The 23,436-nt window shown below is 40.3% G+C and overlaps 1 protein-coding gene across 1 annotated transcript in view; it reads left to right on the top strand.

The window, feature by feature from the left end:
- wdr70 (WD repeat domain 70) overlaps positions 1 to 22,225 on the top strand; it is a 43,157-nt gene extending 20,932 nt beyond the window's left edge. Inside the window, exons 11-18 of the mRNA XM_085279598.1 lie at positions 5,447 to 5,546; positions 6,004 to 6,088; positions 6,196 to 6,334; positions 13,901 to 14,001; positions 14,197 to 14,276; positions 17,479 to 17,595; positions 19,776 to 19,938; positions 21,500 to 22,225. Coding sequence (XP_085135724.1) covers positions 5,447 to 5,546; positions 6,004 to 6,088; positions 6,196 to 6,334; positions 13,901 to 14,001; positions 14,197 to 14,276; positions 17,479 to 17,595; positions 19,776 to 19,938; positions 21,500 to 21,584 — 870 coding nt within the window. The 3' untranslated portion in view covers positions 21,585 to 22,225. The remainder of the gene's footprint in view (positions 1 to 5,446; positions 5,547 to 6,003; positions 6,089 to 6,195; positions 6,335 to 13,900; positions 14,002 to 14,196; positions 14,277 to 17,478; positions 17,596 to 19,775; positions 19,939 to 21,499) is intronic.
- Positions 22,226 to 23,436: the final 1,211 nt, after the last annotated feature.

The raw sequence follows: 23,436 nt of genomic DNA on the forward strand, positions 1-23,436 counted from the left end.
CTGAATTTATGACCCTAGTGTCACTCGCTTTTAGATTACTGTCAGATCCACCCGTTGCTCATCACGTAAGTTTTCAAAACATCAAGAATATCTCTGTCTTATACATACAGTCAAGGTCCACTAAAAGATGTTAGAGAAGTGGAAAGCAATGCCAACGCTTTCATTGTTGTGTCCTTTTTTGACCTTGAAGGGACTTGGAAGAAAAGAGAAGCATGTGCAAAATATTCCTGCCATCTATAGCCTTTTGTAACTGAGACATAGAGGAATACAGTTACTTTACCATAGCGAACATTTGGATTATCTAGAACCTCTTCGCCACCACCACTTGTTGATTTCCATGAAAGATCAGAGCAGCTGTTAGGACTGTGGTTTGGCCACTCGATCCTCAGGGAGTAACAGAGGTCAGAATGAGATGTGAAACTAACTGAACACTGTTCATCAAGTCTTTCAGGTGTGCTGTTGTAAAAGTATGAAAGGAGCTGAGATAAAGAGCCCTGCAGTATTTATGTAATGCTCTGATAGCGTGATTTGGAACAGTTGGCGCTGCGGTAGATTGTTATCATAGTCTGCTCAGGATGAAACCCAATGCTGTGTTCCTTCAGCTATGTATCAGCTCGTGCTGCCGAATGTGTGCGCGCATACGTGCATGCATATATGGAAGACTTTCATAATTTACTGGATGCTGTTTATAAAAATACGCACATTAGCTTTCTGAAAAAAATCTTAATCATTTAGCTTCGTGCCTGCTGGCTGGAGACGAGGCTATAGCTTACAGAGGATGTCACAAGGCACAAGGGAAGTTTCAAACAGTGTACGAGAATCTGGTTTCACAGGCCGGCTGTGTAGATTAGCACAGGAAGCAAACGCAATGGCATCTGCTAATGCCAGCCAACATCAGGACAGTAAATAAATACTCAAGCTTTCACAACAGCAGTATATGATCTAGAAATAGCTGACGGGGGTGTATGTTTGCAGTATGCATCTAGAACAACCACAAACTACGTATTAAAGGTGCTGCTTTCCCCCAGTTTCTGTATAAACTATTTATGAAAAAAAAAACCTCTGTCTTATATTTACACCCATTTAGCATCTTTTTCTCAGTTTTTTCCTTTTCATTTTTTGATAATTTACTCCAGATTCAGGCAAGGGTTTTCCTATCTGCTGTCTGGTTGTTTGTTTGGATGACAAAAGGAAGTGCTGAAACGTATTTTCAGTTCAAAGAAAACACACAGACAAAAGTATAATGTAACAAAAGGACATGAAAGGGGTCAAAACAAAGCATGTGCTTACAGCAGATGGTGTTCATCTTAGAAAGAAAGATGTCAGATGAAAAGAAGAAGAAAAACCACATCGCGGAGTGATTCATCACAGGTTGAACAAGTACTCATAACTTTTCTTATTAGTCGAGCTGACGAAAACTGCGGCTGTGCATTTTGAGGTCACGGAACAGGTTGATTCAGATGGGAAAAAAGCACATCTGTGCAGTTCTTTCGTGGAGTTATGTAAAGAAGATTTCATCACCTTCCCCTCGCTGAATATTTATGTTGTAATATTTACATGTTTGATGCCATTTGTTCTCACCCTGAGACTGCACCGCTTATGCACATTTTCCTGCAAACCCCTAAAAGGAGCCTCAGTTCATATCTGCTCCGCTGGCTAATTTCATGGTGTGCAACTGAGCAACATGCTAAGACAAGATAATTACAAGAAAACGGTTCATGAGCAAAAGCCTCCTGTTCACAGTGTCCTGACTCCACCCAGTTGGTGGTTACCATCCATAGAATGGGTGCAGAGTTACATGAATGCATGTTTGGATACGCCCCTATTGCCCATTTGCAAAGCTCAGTAGTCACAATGGTCATTGCAAGTGATTGCAGGATTAAAATGGGGTCTTCCAAGGGCTACGCATATTATATGTTATGTTTTATCTGCTACTTATTAGCACTGAAATAGCTTGCATAAGATTAAAAAAAATCCAGTTTCTGTATTAAATTGACCTCTTGGCTTCGCACTTTCCACCAAGTCAATTTTGGTGCAGTAAAAAATGAATAGGCAGATATTTGTAAGATAATTGTGGAGAAAAATGGAAATAAGTCAGAGGCAATCTATGAGTAAAATGATGATGGGGAGCAGAAAATTATTCCAGGAGAGACTACAGAGACTAAATGGCCGAGGCCTGAAGAAGTGTAATCCACGTTATCTACAGTCCAAGGTAACAGTGTTATCTGTCTCGTGCAAGTTAATAACTTCCCTCCACTTACTTTGGAAGTGAAGTATGGCCTCGTTTCCTTCTGTTATCGCCAGGGCACATCACTCATTCACCTCACGCTCCACTCTCTCCTGCAGTTTTTGCCAGCTTTTCTCTATATTTCTGCCTTATCTGTCTTCCACACTGTGTGCTTCAAATTCCTTATCCGTCTCTTTTTTTTGGTCTAAAGCCTGCGTTTCTGCAATTCTCTTTCCACTGATTTATTTGCATTCCGTTTGGGATTAATGAAAGTGGAGCTATATAAACCAAGGTTATGTTTGTTTGAGTGTTAGCAAGCCTACTTCCCAGACTGTTGCTTCATCAGCGCCTATTAATGATCGATCTTTGAAATCTGACTGTTCTCAGGTAAAAGGTGCTGGGAAGTAAACGGGAGGAAGCAGAGAGAAGGGATGGTTACTAGGGGCAAGCATTCTGGATATCCCCATGAGCTCTTGGATTGCCTAGTTGATTGATTTGGAAAATTATTAGATGAATCAGCAATGGGAAAAAACATCTCTAGACGAAAATCTACAATTCTGTTAATCTCTTGCTCTTTTTGCACTCAGGAAGTGCAAGAAATGGTACAGGCGTGTTGGGAACCACTATTTATACAGGGTAGACGTTTGAATTGGCTGGGAATCGTCAGGAATAATCGTTTAAATCTTATTATCTGTCTTTACCCTGCAGACTACAAAGATAAGTCCATTCACTCTGTCTTTTCTCACCTCTATACCATGACCTTGAATGAAATGCCATTTAGCCTTCTTAGCTTTCACTGATACATGCTAGTCATCACAGCCAAGATGAGTAGGATCACGTTCTCATTCTGTATATAGCAACATCCCAAGGAAATGTTCACAAGGGCAGAACTTTACTCACAATTTAGTGAAAACGCTGCCTCAAGGTTGTAATTTGCGATGTGCAATTTACCCCTATGTTTTCATTGCAGCTGCTTTTGCCCTGTAGCCTGTTGGGATGCAACTGTACCAGCTCTGTTTTAGAATTGCACATACCCATTTAGCAAAATAACAGTTATTTTCAAAAGTCAACTAATATGCTGATTCAGTAAAAACAAAAATCAAACCCAAAAAAAGTATTCAGTTTACATTCACATGGGACAAAAGAAATCTTCACATTTGAGCATAAAGTACAGTTTCTAAATTCCTGCCAAATAAAAATGATTGACATTTTTCTGTCTTAAACTGGAAAATTATATGACAGGAGGCAGAGGCTATCCCTGTTGCCTCACAGCAAGAAGGTCCTGGGTTTGACTCCAGTCTGAAGTGGACTTTCCCGTGTGGATCTCTTTATGTCTCTGTGGGTTTTCTCCCACAGTCCAAAGACATACATGGGATTAGGTTAATTGATGAGTCTAAACTGACCGCAGGTGTGAACATGGGTGTGATTGGTTGCCTGTCTGTGTGTGACAGATTGACAACCTGTCCAGGGTGTACCCGGCTTCTTACCCAATGGAAAATTATGACTGAATAACAGTTATTATGCTAGTCAGCACTGAGGTATTTAATGATAATGGGTAAAATCGAGGGTAATTACGCTTAAGTTAGAACTATGATAATAAACTTTTTCATTTTAAATGCTTAGTCTTATGCCAACCAGTTACTGGAATCAGCTGTGCATATGTAGACCTTGTTTTCCATTAGCTTGAAACTATAACTGTGTGTCATGAGCATTTCATGGAAGTGTGTAATCACTGGCGGTGGCAGAGATGAAGCAGGCTGATCATCCCAGTCTCTTACTGACTAGGATGAGGTGGAGTTGAGGCGGGATGCACAAAGGGCAGAATGACATAAGCGCAATGGCATTTAAAGCACATGTAACAGAGTCTGATTGGCTCGCAGAAGGCAGGCAAGAAAATGATTGGGCCAAAGTGATGACTGCAGAGCTGAGATTGATATAAACAGTTGATTAGCCCGAGCACCCAGGAATACTGGAACCAAACTGAACATAGATCTCTCTTACTGAACATAAGCTTCTTAAAATGATAAGGATTTAAAAAAAAATATTATGGCAAAGCATCAACGTGTAAGTAGAAATTAAGGGCTCAGAAACAGAACCTTGTGAAAATCCATATATTAGTGGCACCAGTTCAGTTCAGTTCAGTTTCAGTTTTATTTGTCATATGCAAGTTAGCACAGGGTCAACATTGGAATGAAATGTGTTTGACGAGCAGCAGTCACTCAGCAGCACCAGAGCCCATTAATATTTCACAATTTCTGTGCCAAATTATTTCCTCAAATAATAATAATTAAAAATTGAACAGAACATATATTATTAAATTAATACTTAATAGCCACACTTTGAAGAGTATGAAAAATAATCTTGTCCACTCCACTAGCTGCTACTGTCATCTATGCTTGTTGCACATGTTGTCGAGAAGTGGAATTGTTGATATTGTGCATTGCTAGTTGTTGTTACTGGGTGCCGACTGTGGCAAACCACTCATTCAAAGATGGCTAATATACCAAAGAGTGACCCCTGGCAGTGATAGTGTGTCTTTCGCCTGTTGCAGGCTACTAAACTGTGTGCAGTAAGAGTATTAGAATACCATTTCAGGTAGGAAAAAATCAAAATACCACCTGTCAGGCAGGGACTTAAAAACTTGCCAAGATAAATGTCTGTGGTCTTGCTGAAAAGAGTGGAGAGTGTGGTGTCTTGTTGGTATTTCATAGGCTCTAAGAGGGCTTTATAGTTAAATATATAATTTGGTGCTCATAGTGCAAATGGGAACCGTGTGTTGTTTGGAAAACACAGGGAATGAAAAGGTCTTTTTGTTACTACAGCAAGACTAAAATGTCTTGCTACTGAAGCAGAGCAGTGGCAGTTCCATGCAGTGGTTTATCAAGAGGTTGTAATAACTCTTTTTAACACTGATGATTAATATTGACCGAAAAAACGTTGTGTTTATGGAAAAACTACTTATCAAGACTTATCGCATTTTTTTTCTAGCTGTCGCTTTGTCTGTGATGTTTATGTGATAAATATTAACATGTTTAACATTTTTGTCCAGTTCTTTCTATTTGTGTCACTTGCAAAACAAACAGAAGCGAACTGGGATCTTTAGATAGGATCTGTATCATGCAGTTGTAATATACATCATTATGAAACCATAAACCTGCACCATGGCTTGTAGAAAGTGATGTCGCTAATGCGTCGCTTTCTCTTTTTCCGTCTTTCTAGGTTCATACAAAGTTCCACTGTCGGCAAGCCCACACCCCAGGATCGGACACCTCGTGCCTCAGCTTTTCTTATGATGGCACGATGCTTGCTTCACGTGGAGGTAAAAAAAACAGAACATTAAATAAAGTTTTTAAAAAAGCCTTACCCTTATCTGCCAAGCTTAACAGCCACAATTTGAAGTTCTGGTCATCAGTACCCAAGCTAAGAGGGTCTGTTTTAAGGTCAAAGATCACTGTTGGGAAGCAGTGGCTTTTCAGTCTGAGTATACAAATAAGCATGGATCATTAACAGCAACACCCTGCAGACTTAGCTTGGTATGTAATCTGGAGAAGAGATGTCTAGCACAAAGGTAAACTGGAATAACTCTGCATAGGAGACCTCCGCTTCACATTATTCTGTAATGTAAATGAAAAATAACTCATACAGCCTTGTTCTATGTTAAGGAGGATGCGCTGCACTATAGTAAAGTAAATAACCTTCAGGAAAGTTTTGTCTGTGGTGACTCACAATTTACAGTTTGCCTTTTGTCCCCAACTGTTATTTTTTTCCCCCCCTAGGCGATGACACTCTCAAGATGTGGGATATACGCAACTTCAGGAAGCCAGTGAATGGAGTTAGTGGTCTGACCAACTACTTTTCCATGTGAGAGTCTTAACTGTCATCTTAATTATAATCTACCTGTTTGTTGCTGTAAGTGCTTACATATGCATTATTACCCAATAATGCATGTCTGTAACTTTCCCTGTTAGGACCGACTGCTGTTTTAGCCCAGATGACAAGCTTCTGGTGACAGGGACGTCGGTGAAGAAAGATGAAGGAAATGGGAAGCTTGTTTTCTTTGACCGCATTTCGTTTCAGAGGGTCTACGAAATAGATGTCACCAACGCAGTAAGTTCTGCCTCAAATCCCCAACAACCACAGCAACAAGATGTTTTCCAGCTCGTTGATGTGATATGTTAGTTACAAACAAAACGGTGACCTTGAACACATAACGAGCAGTGGAAAAGATGATGAATACACAATGACACATAATGAAATCAATATGACAGTCATTCCTTCTCAACATAAGTGGTTTGCGCTCAAGCAAAACTGAAGCATCTAAAATGTTTTGAAAACACAACAGCAGTAGTCTAAGGACTCATTTAAAGATCTGTTTAGCCCAATGCATTCCACTGCTTTTTTACGATTTCAGCTTGAAATGTGCGTTGCAGAATTTGAGCTAAACTCAATAAACAACTCTACAAAACTGCCTTAAATTATCATTTGAGCTAAAGAATGACTTTCTGCAGATAAAGAAATGTGGGTTTGGTTTTTTCTTTTTCTCTATCTAATAAGTAGCACAGTTGTCTGGCAGTGACTAGACATTTTCCTCTGTAAATCACTGTGTGTGAGCAGAATTCAACTGTAAACAAAGTATAATATAGCATCATTGAGGTAAGAAAAAAAATCAGAGCTCTATGAGCTGAGTTTTGAAGGAGAATAAAGGCAAGTTAAAGGTAAAAGTGGGGCAATGTGACCTTTCCTTATTGCAATATTCCCACAAACCTATTGGCAGGACAGCTATTGACACTTTTATGCGCACTGCCTTTGAGTTATATTTGAAATTTAATTATCTAAAAACACAATCCACACGTCCCATTCCCACATACAGAGTACTCTGTCAGACACATGAGCATGCTCTGTACTTTTACACTAATCCCGCTTTCTCAGAAATCCATTTGGTGTGGGCAACCAGCCATAGGTGCTGAAATGATTTGCAGAGGTGCTTTCGACAGTAGAAAGCACTTTTTTTGCTGCTTCCTGCTCCTCCGCCTCTTTCTCTCAATCTTCAAACCCTTTTCAGAGATTTAATGGTGTCTATCTATAGACATAACATTGAGTCCTGACTGAAACTAATGCTTTCTAACTCAGTTTCCTCGGCTGAGGCATGCTCCTTCCACATAGGCCATTGAATGAACAAGAAGGAGAGGGGAAAGAGAAAAGACTGTGTGTGTGTGTGTGTGTGTGTGTGTGTGTGTGTGTGTGTGTGTGTGTGTGTGTGTGTGTGTGTGTGTGTCCTCCAACCCTGCCAGCCAGCTGCTGTTATCTTGCAAAACTTGGCACAGCATTCACACTAAGTGCACACCCCACTGCTCAGCTGCACTAACTGACGGGAGTGGAAAAATGGTCCGTTTTTTTAATTAAACCTGAAATTAAACATTATTCATTCCTGTTTTATAATTGCAATTTAGCTGTCTTAAATAAAATGACTGAGTTTAAATCTAAGCTTTCAGGTGTCCATACACTTGGTAACTTTTGTCATATTGCCCATGTTGTCGACACAAAATGAATTCTCTGATTTCTCTGTTGGTTACAATGTTGCCAAAAAAGAACAGCTTGTTTTAACATCGTGGTACCCCCTCACTGTCAACTGATTGACACACCAATACCATGAAGTGTATGTACCAAGATACCTACCAAGTTTTTCGTTATTGTTTATGAAATTCAAAGCCACATTTCTTCTCTGCGTGAGTGGTCTTGCTTTTTTAAAAGTCTTCTGCTCTCTAAATAGCTAGGGCTTTTGATTGGTGACAGTTAGAAGACGACACTCCACAAACCTGACAGGACTAAACACTGACGCGTACACTTGACCTCTGAGTGTAATGATAATGCTGTCATTCAGAAACGGTGGCATTATTAATCTGCAAACACCATAATCCACATATTTTATGTGTAGTTCTCAGTCATTTAGACAAAGCAGTTAAAGTTGTCTTTTATTTAAGTATTTGAAAAGCCTCACAAACACTTACACACTTGTGGTTATAACATTTGCTCTCACTTTAACTATAGGTAGCATTAAAACAAAAGACCTCAGATTCTTTGGGTCAAAGAGTCTGTGCAGAACTTAACAGCCTCCTCCTCCTTTGCATCACTCTGTGGACGTTTGTCTTCTCTTTCCCTTTACTGAAGAGGGTAAACATTTGGAAGTGATTTTTCCATTGGCCTTTCACTTGCTCCACCATCTGCCATTCGAAGAACCTCTGGAAGTGTCAGCTCAGTTTCACTTAAAGGATGGCAAAATACCTCTTCCTGTCTTTTGACACTGTGAGCCGTACAGAAATCCAGTAGATTTCCCACAAAATCCAGCCTAATGCGGCAGAAAAAAAGATTTTAGATTAAGGAATGATGCAGGCTGCAAGTCGTCTTGGCAGTGCTTTTATTTGTGTTAATTGTACTAAATTCCCAAAATTTACAACCCCATTTGCAAAATAGTTTGGACACACTGTGAAATGTAAATGAAAACAGAATGCAATGATACAATCCACCAAAGCCCTATTTTTAAACCAGATAATGGCAACATATCAAATAGTTGCCTAATTTTATTACACTTTTTATTTTTATACCAGCTGCATGTTTCAAAAAAGTCTTAAATAAAGCAAAATAAGAATGAAAGTTGTTTAATGCTAGAACAGCAAAACAGCATTCAGTTAAAAGGGGCTCTGTTTTTACAAGTAAAGAATTTTTCTGTGGGATGGTTTGAGTAGATTTCAATGGATGGCACATTAGAAACATGGCATGGCTTTTTAACAGAAGTCACGGCACGGGCTCGTGGGTGCTTATCATTGAAAAAAGTCTGTCACTGTCTCCACAAATGTGAGTTAAATTTCTACCACACAGACAAAAACCTTAAATGAACAAAAACCAGCAATCCTGTTGTCTTCTTTGGGTCTGACTACTTTGACTGATGTCTTTTCCCTCCAAAAGGAACTTAATCCTGATATGGATTCTGTCTCAATCTGATTTATTTGCTTTTATATGTCCTAAAACCTCTCAGTTTGTTGGCCCACAGGGACACAGAAATAAAGTAAGAAACAAAGAAATGTTTGTGTTTAAGAATCAGAACTTCTTCTAAAACATGATTTAAAAGCGTGGTTGGTTGCAGGAGGAATGATTTATAGACTGTCTAGCTTAGACCATTTTTTTCCTGTGTTGAGTTGATAAACTTCTTCACCCCACCCGCTGACCAACAACACAGCAGTTCAAGTATAAATCGGTCACCCACACCTGCTCGTATCAGTACGTTAATTCGATTTTCTAAAGTAATTTTGATGTGTGAATTTAGTTTTGTGCAGCAGATCAGTTATCTCCAGCATGCACTCGGTGAACCTGATGAATGTGCTATTTACTATGTTTACATCAGCCGTCAGCTCTCGGATGGCTCCAGAATTTAAGTGCAGTCTTTATAAAGTGGCGTACCAAGCAGGCGAGTGAAAGGAAGGGCCACCAATCATTTCTAACTAAACAGTCTACATAACCTCAGACCTGGATTCTGGGGTGCGCTCAGGAGCAGAGGCTGTTTCAGGCTTGTTTGGTAAATATTTCAGACACGCTTAAGCTTATCTTAGTCCATCAGATGGGTCAGAAACCAGGTGAGATCCTGTTTACTAAAAAAGCATCAAGCTTTGGCTGCATTTCAAATGGAGGCTGAACCCTGCAGCACTTATGCACTTTCTGTAAATCTGTGTGTGTGTGCATACTTCTGTGTGCCGATTGTCATTTTATCTATATATGCACATTTGATCCCAACTACATATGTGCACCATAAATACTTTATATAATGACATTTCCTGCTGTGGGAAAATCCATCTGAGGACGTTTGCTGTATGGAACCTTTTTCTTCTGTTATGTCTCTACTGTTGCTGTGTAGTAAATAATATTAATCATGTTTTGATACGTCACTCAAATCACAAATTTAATTCACGTTATTCACGCGGTATTGGCCATATATTATTGATACTCCACAAGCAGAATCACAATGGCAAAGTGCAGACCTCAAGGCCAGTAGTCCACTTTCCAATGATACCTGAGATTGTAAACACAATGATGATGATTGGTTGTGCTTCCATCCATCTATTTCCTGCAACTTAGCTGGACGCAACAGTCTAATGCTGCCATTCTACTAGTAAAAGCAGTGCTTGGTCACTGTGGCACAGCCAAAATTATTGTATCTGTGTGCTGTCTGTGACAACTTCGTGAAAATCGCAAATATGTCTGCTGCAACTCTGTCGTCTACATTCACATTAAACTGAAATCTACACTGGCTATTTGCATTCAAAGTCCAGCCAGAACCTCAGAGAGTACAATTGTAAATTCAGAAACTCCTCAATAAATGGTAATGTACTTGCAGTTTAATTGCAGAATGACATAGGCACCCGGTAACGTTTTTATATAGGAATATGACCAGAATACAACCAGTTGATTTTAGTCCCTTATTGGAAAGAGACTCATCACAGAGTTGTTGAGCTCATCAACGCAGACTACCCAAGGCTGCAATGTTCTGGCACTCTGTGTTTACAAGTTATGCAGATCTTCACCAGTTTGTCTGAAAGTGAGTGCCGTCAGTCCAAGTTGGACTGCATTTGCTTGGAGACAGGTTGCCTCCTATCAGGTGCCCTGTGCATTCACCTTGCAGTCCAAAGTGGTCACCCAAAGACTGAAGATGCTGCAACATCAAACTCTGGGCAAACACAGATTTTTTTTGCCCTCTAGTCTAAAGAAGGTTGCTGTCTTATCTCTGCTTTAGTGTGAGTGAGCCATAAGCATAGATAATATAGACCTCAGTCTCCCTAGGCAACGTGGCTGGGGAGACTCTAGCAACTTAATGGTGACATTGAGGTGTTTCCAAGCTAGCAGAAAGATGAAATCTCTTCAGCATACCCAGAACATTCACAGATGCCCAAACCAATCTCTCCTGGCTTTATTCAGTGTGGAGTATTGGCTGCTCTGCCTTACACCTCTTCTAAATGACTGAGCTCCTAAAAGATAATGTGAGGAATGGTCTAGCATATTTGGGTAAAGATTGGAAAAAATTAGAGATTTTGGTAGAAACTTTAAATTTTGTTGCAAAGTCTAATATAGCAAGAATTAGACATTAAATGGTGCTTTGAATTCTGCTTGATCAGTGCTTCATTTCTGGAAATCGAGCACCTTTTAAAGTAAGATGCATAAATGCATCTCCAAACCTCCAGCGCTGAATAACTGTACAGTGTTTAAAGTGCAGATACCAACATTTAATTTTCTTCTTTCCTTTAGCTACAAAAACAAAACCTCTGAAGTGAGCTGTTCTTCTTTTACAGCTCACTGAAAGTCAGCGGTTCTCTTTACCATACCTTTAAAGGGGACTTTTGACACTTACCTGTGTCCTGTGTTTTCTCTTACCAAGCGTACCTTGGAAGTCAGCACAGAGTTCCAGTCAGGTAGTTTGTGCTATTTGTAGACTTCTTGGAGCGTAGCCCTCTTACTGTGTAGCGGAGTTGCTTAAACTAGCATTCTTCTCTCTTTTTTCCTTCTGCTGCGTTCATTTAACCATTATAACTCAGTCTTTCAGAAGCAGTGCACATTTGGATCCACTCACCAGCAGCCAAACAAGAACTACAACTGACTGTTATGTCTCATTAGTGCCTTATTTCATAATCGGCATATATATTGGCCAAGTGGCTGTTGTTATGTTTATCCATAGTCAGTCTTCGTTATTTTAATCTGATGGAACGTAGAAGCATGTTACTGAAGAACTGACTGATTAAAGTTTCCTCTCTCATAATGTGATGTAATTTTGTGGACTTGAAGTGTAAACAGGGGTTCCTGGAGTATAAACATGCTTCTCTGAATATCTGGAAAGCAGTCTGGACTGGACTGAGCTGTGCTTGGCTGTGGGTTTTTCGGTGGGTGCAGCTGGGATTGGCTCCGCTGACCTAGGTCGTTTTAGGCTGCTCAGGTTTTTATGTTAGATTTGCTCCACTGTTAACACAGTTATTTTCAGAGGTATCAAAAAGCAAATTTTGCTTGGTTGTTGTTGTTTTTTTAACTTGACTAGGTAGCTGTTCTGGCCTCTTTGTCACTCATCCTGTTGCATTGGCTTTTCTGAGTGCGTGCTTTGACAGGACCTGTGAAGTGAATGTCTGCATTTCTCTGCATGACTGTCTTTTGTTGCTTTAGCAACTTAGATAGGCCAATTAATTACACATTTAAACTGAAACAAATCCACAGTTTGTGAAATTATAATTCATGCACGCTGGTATGTGTTGGGACACACATCTATCCCAGACCAAATAGTTTCAGTGCTGGATGAGTGTGTGTGAGACTAGGTGAATGAGCCAGTGTATGTATTGCACATGCATTTGTATTGGAATTATTAACTCAAATTATGCATGTCCCATTGTAAGAAAAGAGTATGCGAGGCGTGTGTTCGGCACGTTCTGTTTCTAGCATTTTTCTAGATCCTCCAATTAATTACAGCTGGCTCATCTGGTTGAGCAGATTAACCCTCGTCTGTCTCATGAGTGACACACCACTGAGCTACTGGCTTGATGGTGCAAATATGTATGAGGCGTGAGTAAAACGAAGCCTGGTTGTGTGATTTTAATTTACCGAAAGCATAGATAGTCTTAATTGTGTGTTTGGAAAATGGGTCAGCGTAAAGCAATTTTATTCTTTCATGCTGTGAAAGAATATCTTGGTTTATAGAACACTTGTAGACTCTTTATAGTTTTCATATCAAAGAGCTAGGCGTGTTTTCCTCTATGTACATTTATGTACAAGTCCTCCCCTGTCTGTTCTTTTGTGTGCATGTACGTGCTTGTGTATGGATGATCACATGTGTGCTATTGAGACGCCTTCCTCTGGTATCCTGGTGGGAAGCTGAACAGCTGGGCGTTAAGCAGCTTTCACTCTCACAGAATCCCAGGACATCCCAGTCATAGTCCTACCTACCCCCATCCAACGCTTCTGTCCCAGACCCCATCAGATTGCCTTCTCTGTTCCATATAAAGACGTACTAAATGTCTGTACAACTACAGGACATACAGACCACAAGCTTATCCACAGATAAAGTGTGTGTTAACAATAGCCCAGAATTAACCACTGAAGGCTGTGATGATCTAATAACGTGTGCAAAGAAAGCAGAGACAACTGCAGGGGGTTTCGAGTTCTCTGCTGTAACTTGCATATCACAGAATGAACAGAGTCTTCGTCATTATGACTACATTTCTTACTCTGCCCCTGTTTTGTCTGTATTTTTCTTTCTCTCTCTCAGACACACACACACAACCAAACCTCTGGATAAATGTGGTCACATTTGCGTATTGGCACTGGGCCATCTGTCACACACAGACTGAGGGATCCAGGCCTCATCCCAACAACCAAATATAGTCAACTAGAGCAGCAGAGCATGCTGGGACTGATCCCCTCTGCATCACAACCAACCTGGGTCGCACACACTCACAATACTCAGGACAATAAAATAGGATTGTTACCTTTGTTGGCTGAGGAGCAAAAATGTGCCTGTAAATCTGGCACCTAAACTGATGCAGACCTCTGTTTGAAAGTATAACCTCCTCACACATACAGCCTTGGGTAACTGTAGAAAAGTGCTTAAGTGACTTATTTTGTTTTTGTCTCTTTTTGCTTGTATTTCAGAGTGTTGTCCGCTGCCTGTGGCACCCCAAACTTAACCAGATAATGGTGGGAACTGGAAATGGGCTGGTTAAGGTGTATTATGACCCCGTTAAAAGTCACAGGTATGTTCGGTTTAGACCTTTTACAGATAAATCTCTCACTTTTGCCTTATCTGAAGTATGTTGTGAAATTCTCAGATGAGACTTATTTAAATAACAAGTAATTCTGATATTTCTAACCATAAATCTGGAGCGCACAGGATCATAAACGTATTCTATGAAATATTTTTAAATAGCACCATGTATAACTCTTTCCAGGGGGGCTAAGCTGTGCGTAGTGAAGAGTAAGCGCAAAGAGAAACATGCAGAGGCTCTTACACAAGACTACATCATCACACGTAAGTTTCTCCACACACAAGTGTAGAAAACAGATTTTCCAAATAATAATGTGTGTGTTATTAATTTTCACCATCCATCCATGTGCTTCTGCTTGTCCAATTCTGGGTCATAGTTGGGCTGGAGTCTATCCCATCCAGGGTGCACCTTGGATGGGCTTGTCCACTCACCTTTTTAATGCAAATCATAAATGTTCATCGGCCACTTTATTAAGTACTGGGTGGATACTGAGTTGAATTCTTCGTGACATATATTCAACAAGGTGTTGGAAGCATTTCTCAGAGATGTTGGTCCATATTGGCATGGCAGCATCACACAGTGGCTGCAGATTTATCGGCTGCACGTGGACGATGTGAATCTCCCGTTGCATCACATTCTAAAGGTGCTCTGTTGAATTGAGATATGAAGACTGTGGAGGCCATTTGAGTGCAGTGAACTCACATGTTCAAGAAACAATCTGAGCTGATTTGAGGTTTGTGACACACCGTGTTATCTGGCTGGAAGCAGCCAGCAGATGATGGGTACACTGTGGTCATAAAAGGATCGACATAGTCAGCAAAAATACTGAGGTAGGGTGTTGCATTTAAACGATGCACAATCGTGACTAAGGGACCTAAACTTTTCCAAGGTAATATCCCCCTTACCATTGTACCACCACCAGCCTGAGCCTTTGATACCTGGCAGGATGGATCCATGCTTTCTTGTTGGTTAAATCAAATTCTAAGTCGGCTATCTGAATTTAAGAGCATAAATTAAGACTCATCAGACCAGCAACATTTCTCCAATACTCTGTTGTCTAATTGTGATGAGCCTTTGTGCATTGTGGCCTCGGTTTCCTAGCTGGCAGAGCTCACACTGTGGTCTTGTACTGCTTCAAGGCTCGATTGTGTGTTCAGGGATGCTCTTCTGTATACCTTGGTTGTAAGAAGTGCTTATTGGGGTTATTGTTTCCTTCCTATCAGCTTGAAGTGGTCTGATCAGTCTCTTCCACCTCTGACATCAACAAAGCATTTTCACCCAGAGAACTGGAGCTCACTCAATTTTTTTTTCTTTTTTTCAGACCATTATCTGTAAACCCTAGAAATCGTAGTGTGAAAAAATATAGTAGATCAGTAGTTTCTGAAATACTCAGCTGATTGGATATTTGCATTAATGAGCAGTTGAGGAGATGTAAGTAGCGAAGTGGCCAGTGAGTTTATACCGCTTTTATCATGTCACCCTCAAGTCACAGACGATCTGCTAATCTGCTTCATACAGTAAGGTAGTGGGATTTAAACAGGACAAAAGAAGTATCACCAAAACAATGCCAACCATCTTCGAAATGTGACGTGACAAGCAGAGCATGTTTCTTTTCAGACAGAGAGAACTAAAATGCCAGTCCTGGTTTACATCCGCTCTGGCTTCTCTTTCTGTCTCCCTCTCAGACACACACGCATACACAAATATTCAGACACGCTTTATCTCATGACGGGTGGAGGCTTTGTGAGGAATTAGTGAGTGTTCAGGGTGTTCATTAGCAGATGGAGTTGGGTGTGGAGTATTGAATATAAAGCCGGAGGGGCACTGTGCCACGCGATGGCCATGTGGTCTTCGGTTATGCAGGATCACGCTAGGGACAACCTCCTCTCCCACCCCCGCTGGCGTGATCCGCTGCTGGTCTAACCACACACACAAACACTACCTGTCATGCTGTCATATCACCAACACACGAGGTTGTCATCTGTTGGGTGCGTGCCTCTCACTCCTGTGGCCCCAGACTGAAGTCATAGACCTAGAGGACTGTGACAGCTGCCGACTCGGCGTCGCTGATTGGCTTCTAGGACCCCATTCAAATGCCATTTATTGTTTGGGCTACCTTTTCAAATGCATCATGTGATTTCATTGCCATGCCAACAGGGTGTGAAGTAGACAGGCATTTGACTGCCAAAAGTGGTGAGTGACGCACTTGATGCCCTGGCATTGGAAAATTAGAAGGCACAGGAAGCAAGTGATGGCCCATTGAGAAAAGCGAGGGAATCTGTTAACAGTAACCTTTTTGCTTAATGTAGCATGGCACAGAAGAATTAACACTGATGGGACGCCTGAATGGAAAATCACTTTATCTAACTCTTTACTAGAGTGTCACCTTGTAACCCCTGAGGATAAGAGCAGCATACACACTTTCTAACACAAACTGGCTTGTTCACACACACACACAGACACACACACACACACACACCACACACTTTTCAGGGCACCAGTTCACTCATGCACTCATGAGTTTAAGTACTGGCGGCCCTTGTTGTGATGGTGTGCACAAAGGTGTGAAAAGCAGTAGAGTGATTGTCTGAATTGAAACTTGTATTGAATATGCTGGTGTGCATTACAGCAGAAGAAGAACACAATAGGTGGGACGCTGCTGGGGGTCACCTGGGGCCTTGTTTATGAAATATAAGTGGTCAAAATTCTTGAGGGTCGTCCTTGTAGATAATGTTCAATTTCAGAAGGAAGCGCACCAAACCAAATAAAATAAACAATTATAGCCTGAGTACTTTTTGGAATAGGAGGTTGTTTTGTTGCACAATGCAGTCATCTAGCTCGTTGCTTGAGATTTGTGAAGCCTCTATATGGACTTGTACATGACTAATGATGTCAGACATTTGTATTTAGCTCAAAAATCAAGCGTGTAAGTCAGTAAAGTTGAACATGTGGTCACCATCTGTGCACCTGGTGTCCTTCTAAGTCTATTTGTTCACCATAAATCCCCACAAATCTATCCAAAAATGTATTTAAATGCAGCTAGTGACATATTTGCACACTGTGTTCTCCATATCTGTGAAGATATTTGACAAACTCTGGTGATTGTTTTATCAGTTAATATAGGCGACATGAAAAACCTGTATATTCAACATTATTTTTGAGGAACGTGATGCATCCTGGCTCAGAGAACAGCTGATATGCTGGTTTGGCGATAAAGTAGATTTTAGATCTAAGGAAATAATTTGTGTACAAGTGCCTGTTTTTGCATGTACGCTGTGTATCTAATGCCAACAGTGCAGTAGGTGAAATCATGAAATGTGTTCATTTTCTTTCTGTTTCTATTTCTGTCTGTACTTTTTAAGGACAATTTCCTCGGTGCCTTGACTACTTATTTGTGTGGCAGTGTTGTGTTGGTCTTAGTTACCTAAGCAACTGATTGTCCTTGTTTACTCTGTGCGTCTCCAGCTCATGCCTTACCCATGTTCAGAGAGGCCCGACAGCGCAGTACACGCAAACAGCTGGAGAAGGACAGACTTGATCCAAAGAAATCCCACAAACCCGAGCCTCCGGTGTCTGGACCAGGTAACATGCTCTTTTCTTCTTCTTTTTTTCTTTTTTGTTGTTGTTGTTGCCTGTTTTTAAAATTAGTAATGCAAAAACCAAAAAGTTAAGTGAACAAGAAGAAAACGAAAGGACCAAAGGTGATATGAAAAGTGATGTTAAACAAGATTAGATTAATCAGGTTTGGCTGCAATTCAGCGGCTGTTTTTGTTTTGGATGTGAGTCATGTTCATAACTGGACACCTACAAGATTTGGTGCAAGGCAGATGTGCAAACCCGTAATTGTTGGTATTGTTGCTTGGTATTATGCAATCCAGCTGATGTCGAGCTGTAACAGTCTCTCAGAGATTTACTCTTGCCTCATATTTTTTAAAGACGCCTTTTAACACACTTCTACAAAATACTACACCTAAAAATAATAATAGGTACCGTTGTGAGCTGTGTTTCAATATGGCAAAGGGCCAGACAGTGTTTCCTGTATCACAGTATCCAGCTGGCTCACCGTCTCTTCACTACCACTGTTTTTTCACTTAATCCCTCAGCACAATGTCTTTGCAACAATATAATGGTTCCACAGTGGGGATTTTTTTTTAGGTTCAAAAGACATGTTTAAGCCATTTGGAAGTTTAGGCCAATCACAACAGGTCTACCTTAAGCTGCACATGAGGCCAATCAAATGTTTTGGATTCAAGGAAATAATTGTTTTTCAATATATACCAAATAGTGTATGAGTCGTTTAACTCTTATAGAGGCTTATAAATAGTAAACACAAACTTTGCTTAAAGATAACAAATAGAAAGAAAAAAAATTAAAAATTTAAAAAAAATATATATATATATGCGTGTGTGTGTGTGTGTGTGTGTGTGTGTGTGTGTGTGTGTGTGTGTGTATGTGTGTGTGTAAAATAAATGAAACAAATAAAAGTGTCAATGAGGTTGAGAAAAAGACACAAGTCTAAACTGAACAGTCTGCGAATGAAAAAAGAAGATCCACTTCATGAAAAGGTGGGAAGTTTGATAGCAGGTCCTGGGTTTTTAGATTACAGACGAACTTTATATTGTTTGTTTTTTGTGAAAAATGACTTTGGATGACTGCAAGGTAACGTTTGGTGGTTGGCCGGATGCTTACAAGCAATGGAAAGAGGTGCCTCTCAATCCCCAAACAAACCTATGGCCCAGCTTCAGCAGGAAATCCCTACATGTTTTAAGTATGCGTGCATGTGTGTGTATCATATCCTTGATCCTTTAAGTTGTCCTCTCTGGAAAGCAGGAAGTTTCCCCCCCCAAAAGTTCCATTAAGTGCAGCCAAATCCAGCATACGGATGCTGCAGCAAAGAGCCGAGCTTGTATGCGCTGCTTTGTGGAGGGACTAAAAATTAAATATGTGACAACCCGATAATTGAAGAAAGCGTAATGTTCCCATTATGTTTTAAAGTAGTAAGAGAGTCACATCTATATTTTTAAACAGCCATCTGGAACATCCTCTCTCTTAAAGCCTCATGTCACAAACTAGATTTTCTTAAACCTGAAAACAAAGCTAAGTGGAGGTTTGGAAGTCTGCTTTCCTCCCAGATCACATGAATTTAAGTATCGAGAAAGGTTACGCGTTTTTTCCCACTGATGCCAAAAAATTAATTACCTAACCCACAAATTTCATCACTTTCCAACATCTCATTTTGTACTATAGATTAATATGTAGTACATCAATATGAGTAAATAAATCTCACACGTCTGGGATTTTCCTGTGACGCCGTGTGAAGTCGCCAAAGTTTCAAAAATGTAAAATCCCGGTTTTCAGAACTTCAGCTCATTAGCTAGTTAAGAGGTCTAATATCCACTGGTGAGAAAAGGACACTCATCATAGCCTTACATCTGCTGTTTGCCCATTATGATGATCAGCTCATGTTCCTGTCTATTAAGGTGGGGTTAAGTGAATGAGGCCCCAGTAACACGGGCCTAGAGACCGCTCCGCAACCATCCGGGAACGATTGGCAGCAACCTCTTTGTGAACGCTTTGGTTGAGGTGGATTGCTGTGTTTGCACGGACATGCTGATTTACTGCCAACTATTCAAAGTAACACTTTACTGATGTTTAGGATTCGCTGAACTCTTAGAAGATGCACAGTTTCAGTAATTTACATGTAGTTTTGTATGTTCATGAGTCTCAGCTGGATCTAATCCACTAAATGTGTGCACTGACAGGCCGAGGAGGCAGAGTCGCAGCTCACGGTGGCACGTTGTCGTCATTCATTGTGAAGAACATCGCATTAGATAAAACGGACGACAGTAACCCGCGAGAGGCCATCCTGCGTCATGCCAAGGAAGCATCAGAGAACCCTTATTGGATTGCTCCAGCATACACAGAGTAAGAGAAAAATGCATGAATAATTCACACACTGTGTCCATGTGATGGTTCCCGTCCTGCTCACCCACCCACCCTCTCTCATTATCAGACAGTGTAAGATGAGTGTGTCTGCTTTTTAGTACTGCGAGGTGTCACATAGGTAGGTTTCTTCTTACCGGTGTGACACATAAATGTTTAAAAAGCTGTACTGTTTCACGCACTCGAAACTGCAGAGCAGAGAGCAACAGACAGTTTTAGATCACTATCAGGATCCGACAGCTATGTAAGCGTGGAACAAATCTGAGCCAAATCAAACAGTCTGTCTTTCAGACTGCAGGCAAACAAGCTCGAGTTAAATTTAGTATCCTTGTGATACACAGTGTAGTAGGTAAATCAGATGAAGTACGTTAGCCTGGCTGCTCACACAGTGGGCTACTTTTCACCGTTACAGCTCTCTGGGGGTTTAAACATTCAGTTAATGCTTAGAGGTGTTGCAAGCAGCTATAGATTTTTTGTTGCAATTATGCATGTTTATTTGAAAGGTGCAAAAACAAGCACTCAGAGTGAAGAGCTTTTGCATTAAAATACACAACAACAAAGAAAAAAATGACTCAATAGTATGCACACACCATAGCTCAGTGTAACTTAAAGCACATTGTTTAAAACAAAATGGGAATAATCAGAAATCTGACAGCATTTAATGGAATTATGTCTCATAAATCTGATGTTTGTTTTAGGAGAAAATCTACCTGGTCCCAACATCACCAGACATTCGTGTGTATTTTTTAAATCTGATGATCACCTTCAAATAAACTTTTATTTTCATTCTTGTCAGAGTGTTCTTTGGTCTAAGAATTTTAGATTATTCTCTGAGGTAAACTGCAAAAACCCTCCAACTGTGTGTATTTATCTTCACACACCTGCGTAGTTTGGATGCTACTTAATAAAGCTGCCGTGTTGGCCGTGATAAACTTGTCTTAGGGTAGCACAACGACATGCCAGTGCCTTTTTTTATGGCGGTCTGCGAAGATAGTTGTACATTTTGTGCATGAATGTTTCAGTTTTTTGGACATTTTTTGCACGACTTTACCTTCATTTCTTAGAACACCGAAGAAATTTTACTAAAAAGTCACAAAGGCTGACGTTCCAGGTACTCAACGAGCCAAAGTCGTCACAGGAGGGTTTTTTTGTTTTTTTTATTTTTTATTTTTAACTCACGTGCGCTGACACGATCAGTTAGTCATTTATCATAATCATAAACTTGCAGAGACTCTGGCCAACAGATCACAGGAGTGACAGTTGCTAAATAGACTCATTCAAGTCATTCAAAACATTTCAGGTTAGTTTAATGTTTTGGTGTTGAAAAATTTTTAATCTGGAAAGTTTCAGTTTACGGCCTAAATTTCAGTAAGCCATGTTTATTCTATATAGAATAAAACTTTACTCCAGTGCACTAGAAATGTAACTTTCTCCATTACTTCTCATTTGCTCTGCTGATTTTCTTTGTTCGTACGTTTCATTGTTTTGCTCTGAAGACTTTTAAAGAAGCAGGTAAATCATTCCTCTTTGTTAATCCCTTTAGGACCCAGCCAGAGCCCGTGTTTGCAGAGGAATCAGAGGATGAGGAGCCCGACCAGGAGCCAGAATGGAAGAAACGCAAAATCTGAGAGACTTCAGTGTCAGTTCATTTTATACAGGACAGCTGACACGGTGGGCAATTAGTCGCAAGACAGAATTATTGTTGAGTACTCAGCAAAGGAGCATCAATTATGTTCCTAAATTGTACAGTATCTGTCCCCCTGACAACGCTGTGAAGCCTTTATGTGTATATATGTGCACTCTTCTGTGTTAAGGGGAAACCCATAAATCAGAAAGGATTTTATCATAAATATCATTTTCTTTAGGCTTATGGTCCTCTCACTGCAATTCATAAACTTCATAAACAGTGGAAAAACTTGGCTTTTTACGTCTGTTTAGATTGTATGTACTTTATTTTCATCGCTCCCATTGTCCTCTCACCCCACATCTCCAGCGTTTGCTAATGCCTCGTAAATCGGCTCCAGATTTTGCGGTCTAGAGCTGTTTGTCATTACGAAGAACAGTTTGCCACTTTGTACAAAGTAAATTACTAAGAAGTACAAAAAAAAATCCATCCAAATTTACTTTGAGACGTTTTAAAGGCTTTAATGTTTCTACAGATGTACTTTTTTGGTGGGTTGCGACAAAACTTTATCAAATCATCTGTTTATTTTAATTAAAATTTTTTTTTACACCCACCTAACGCCTTAATAAAAGACTTGCATCCAAATGTCAAATTGTATATTTTATCCAAAGTGAAATGGTTTTAAGAGCTGATTAAAGGGAGATCTTTGCCAGATACCTTTTCTGTGCGGCTGTGGATGTAAAATACACAGCACACAGTCTTATGCTTTAAAATCAAAAAAACCCCAAACATGTTTTGCCTTGTTTCTTACAAATAACATAATTGCAAGTACAGCAATGTTTATTATGTAAACCATCGTTATGTTGAAAAGGTAAATTTCAGCAGTATCCAACCACATGTTAAACGCAGTATATGGAAGTTTACTCGGTATGCATCCCACGTACACATTTCATTTCCAGCGCTGAGCTGAGTCTTTCTCAAACAGCTGTTCTCAAGCTGAATGATGAACTTCCACAGTCGGATTCCTTAATTTCATTGTTTTTCACAGAGGTCCTGTTTCCCTGTGCATTCATACCTTTTTCTTTTCTTTAGCAATCCTTTGATTGACCTGGGTAGTGTCTAAAATCCTTCAACTGACAGAGAAAAACCACAACATACAGAGTTAATGAAAGCCACGTTTGTGTTCTGTGTACTGTGCATCTCTCTGGAATGCATCGCCTGCCTACAACGCACTGGCTCTCAAATGTATCTAGTTTGTAACAAGATTAGCCTGCATAATGACAAACAGGAGCCCCGCAATACGTGACCTGTCCACGGTGTGCCCCGCCTCGCAACCTATGGCAGCTGGGACAGACTTAAGCCCCGACCTCTAAGACCCTGAATTGGATAATAAAATGAATGAGTGAATGTCAAAAACTGTAAACTAATACTACACCTTTTTTTAAAATCCAGATCTGGCTTTTGGTTCATCTTTTTACCAAGTGGCTTAGAAAGGGCTATATATGTAGAGCAATGTGTCCTAACTAAAATTATAAGAAGACAAATAAAATGTCTCTGTGTCCTGGCAAGCATCCTGTGGCCATGAAATGAAACTGAAGAACCAGAAGAAGAAACATGGATGGACTGAAACAGTGAGTGATGTATTTAAAAGCATCTAGAGAGGATACTGGCTTCGTGGGAAGAGGCTGACGTCAAGCTCTTCAGTAGCAGAGTCCTCAGTCAGCAGCGGGAGGTGGGGAGTGATTGCAGTTTGATTCAAGTGGGACGGTTGATCAGTCCGTCACTGTGTGAAAAAGCGTCTGGCACGCGAAAAGGAGAAGCTCTGTGTAGGCCTAAAGGTAGAACCTTTTATAGGC

This window comes from Mchenga conophoros, linkage group LG7, assembly GCF_057382185.1.
Source record: "Mchenga conophoros isolate Kocher_MC1m ecotype Shallow Benthic linkage group LG7, M_conophoros_male_GT1.1, whole genome shotgun sequence".
NCBI lineage: Eukaryota > Metazoa > Chordata > Actinopteri > Cichliformes > Cichlidae > Mchenga > Mchenga conophoros.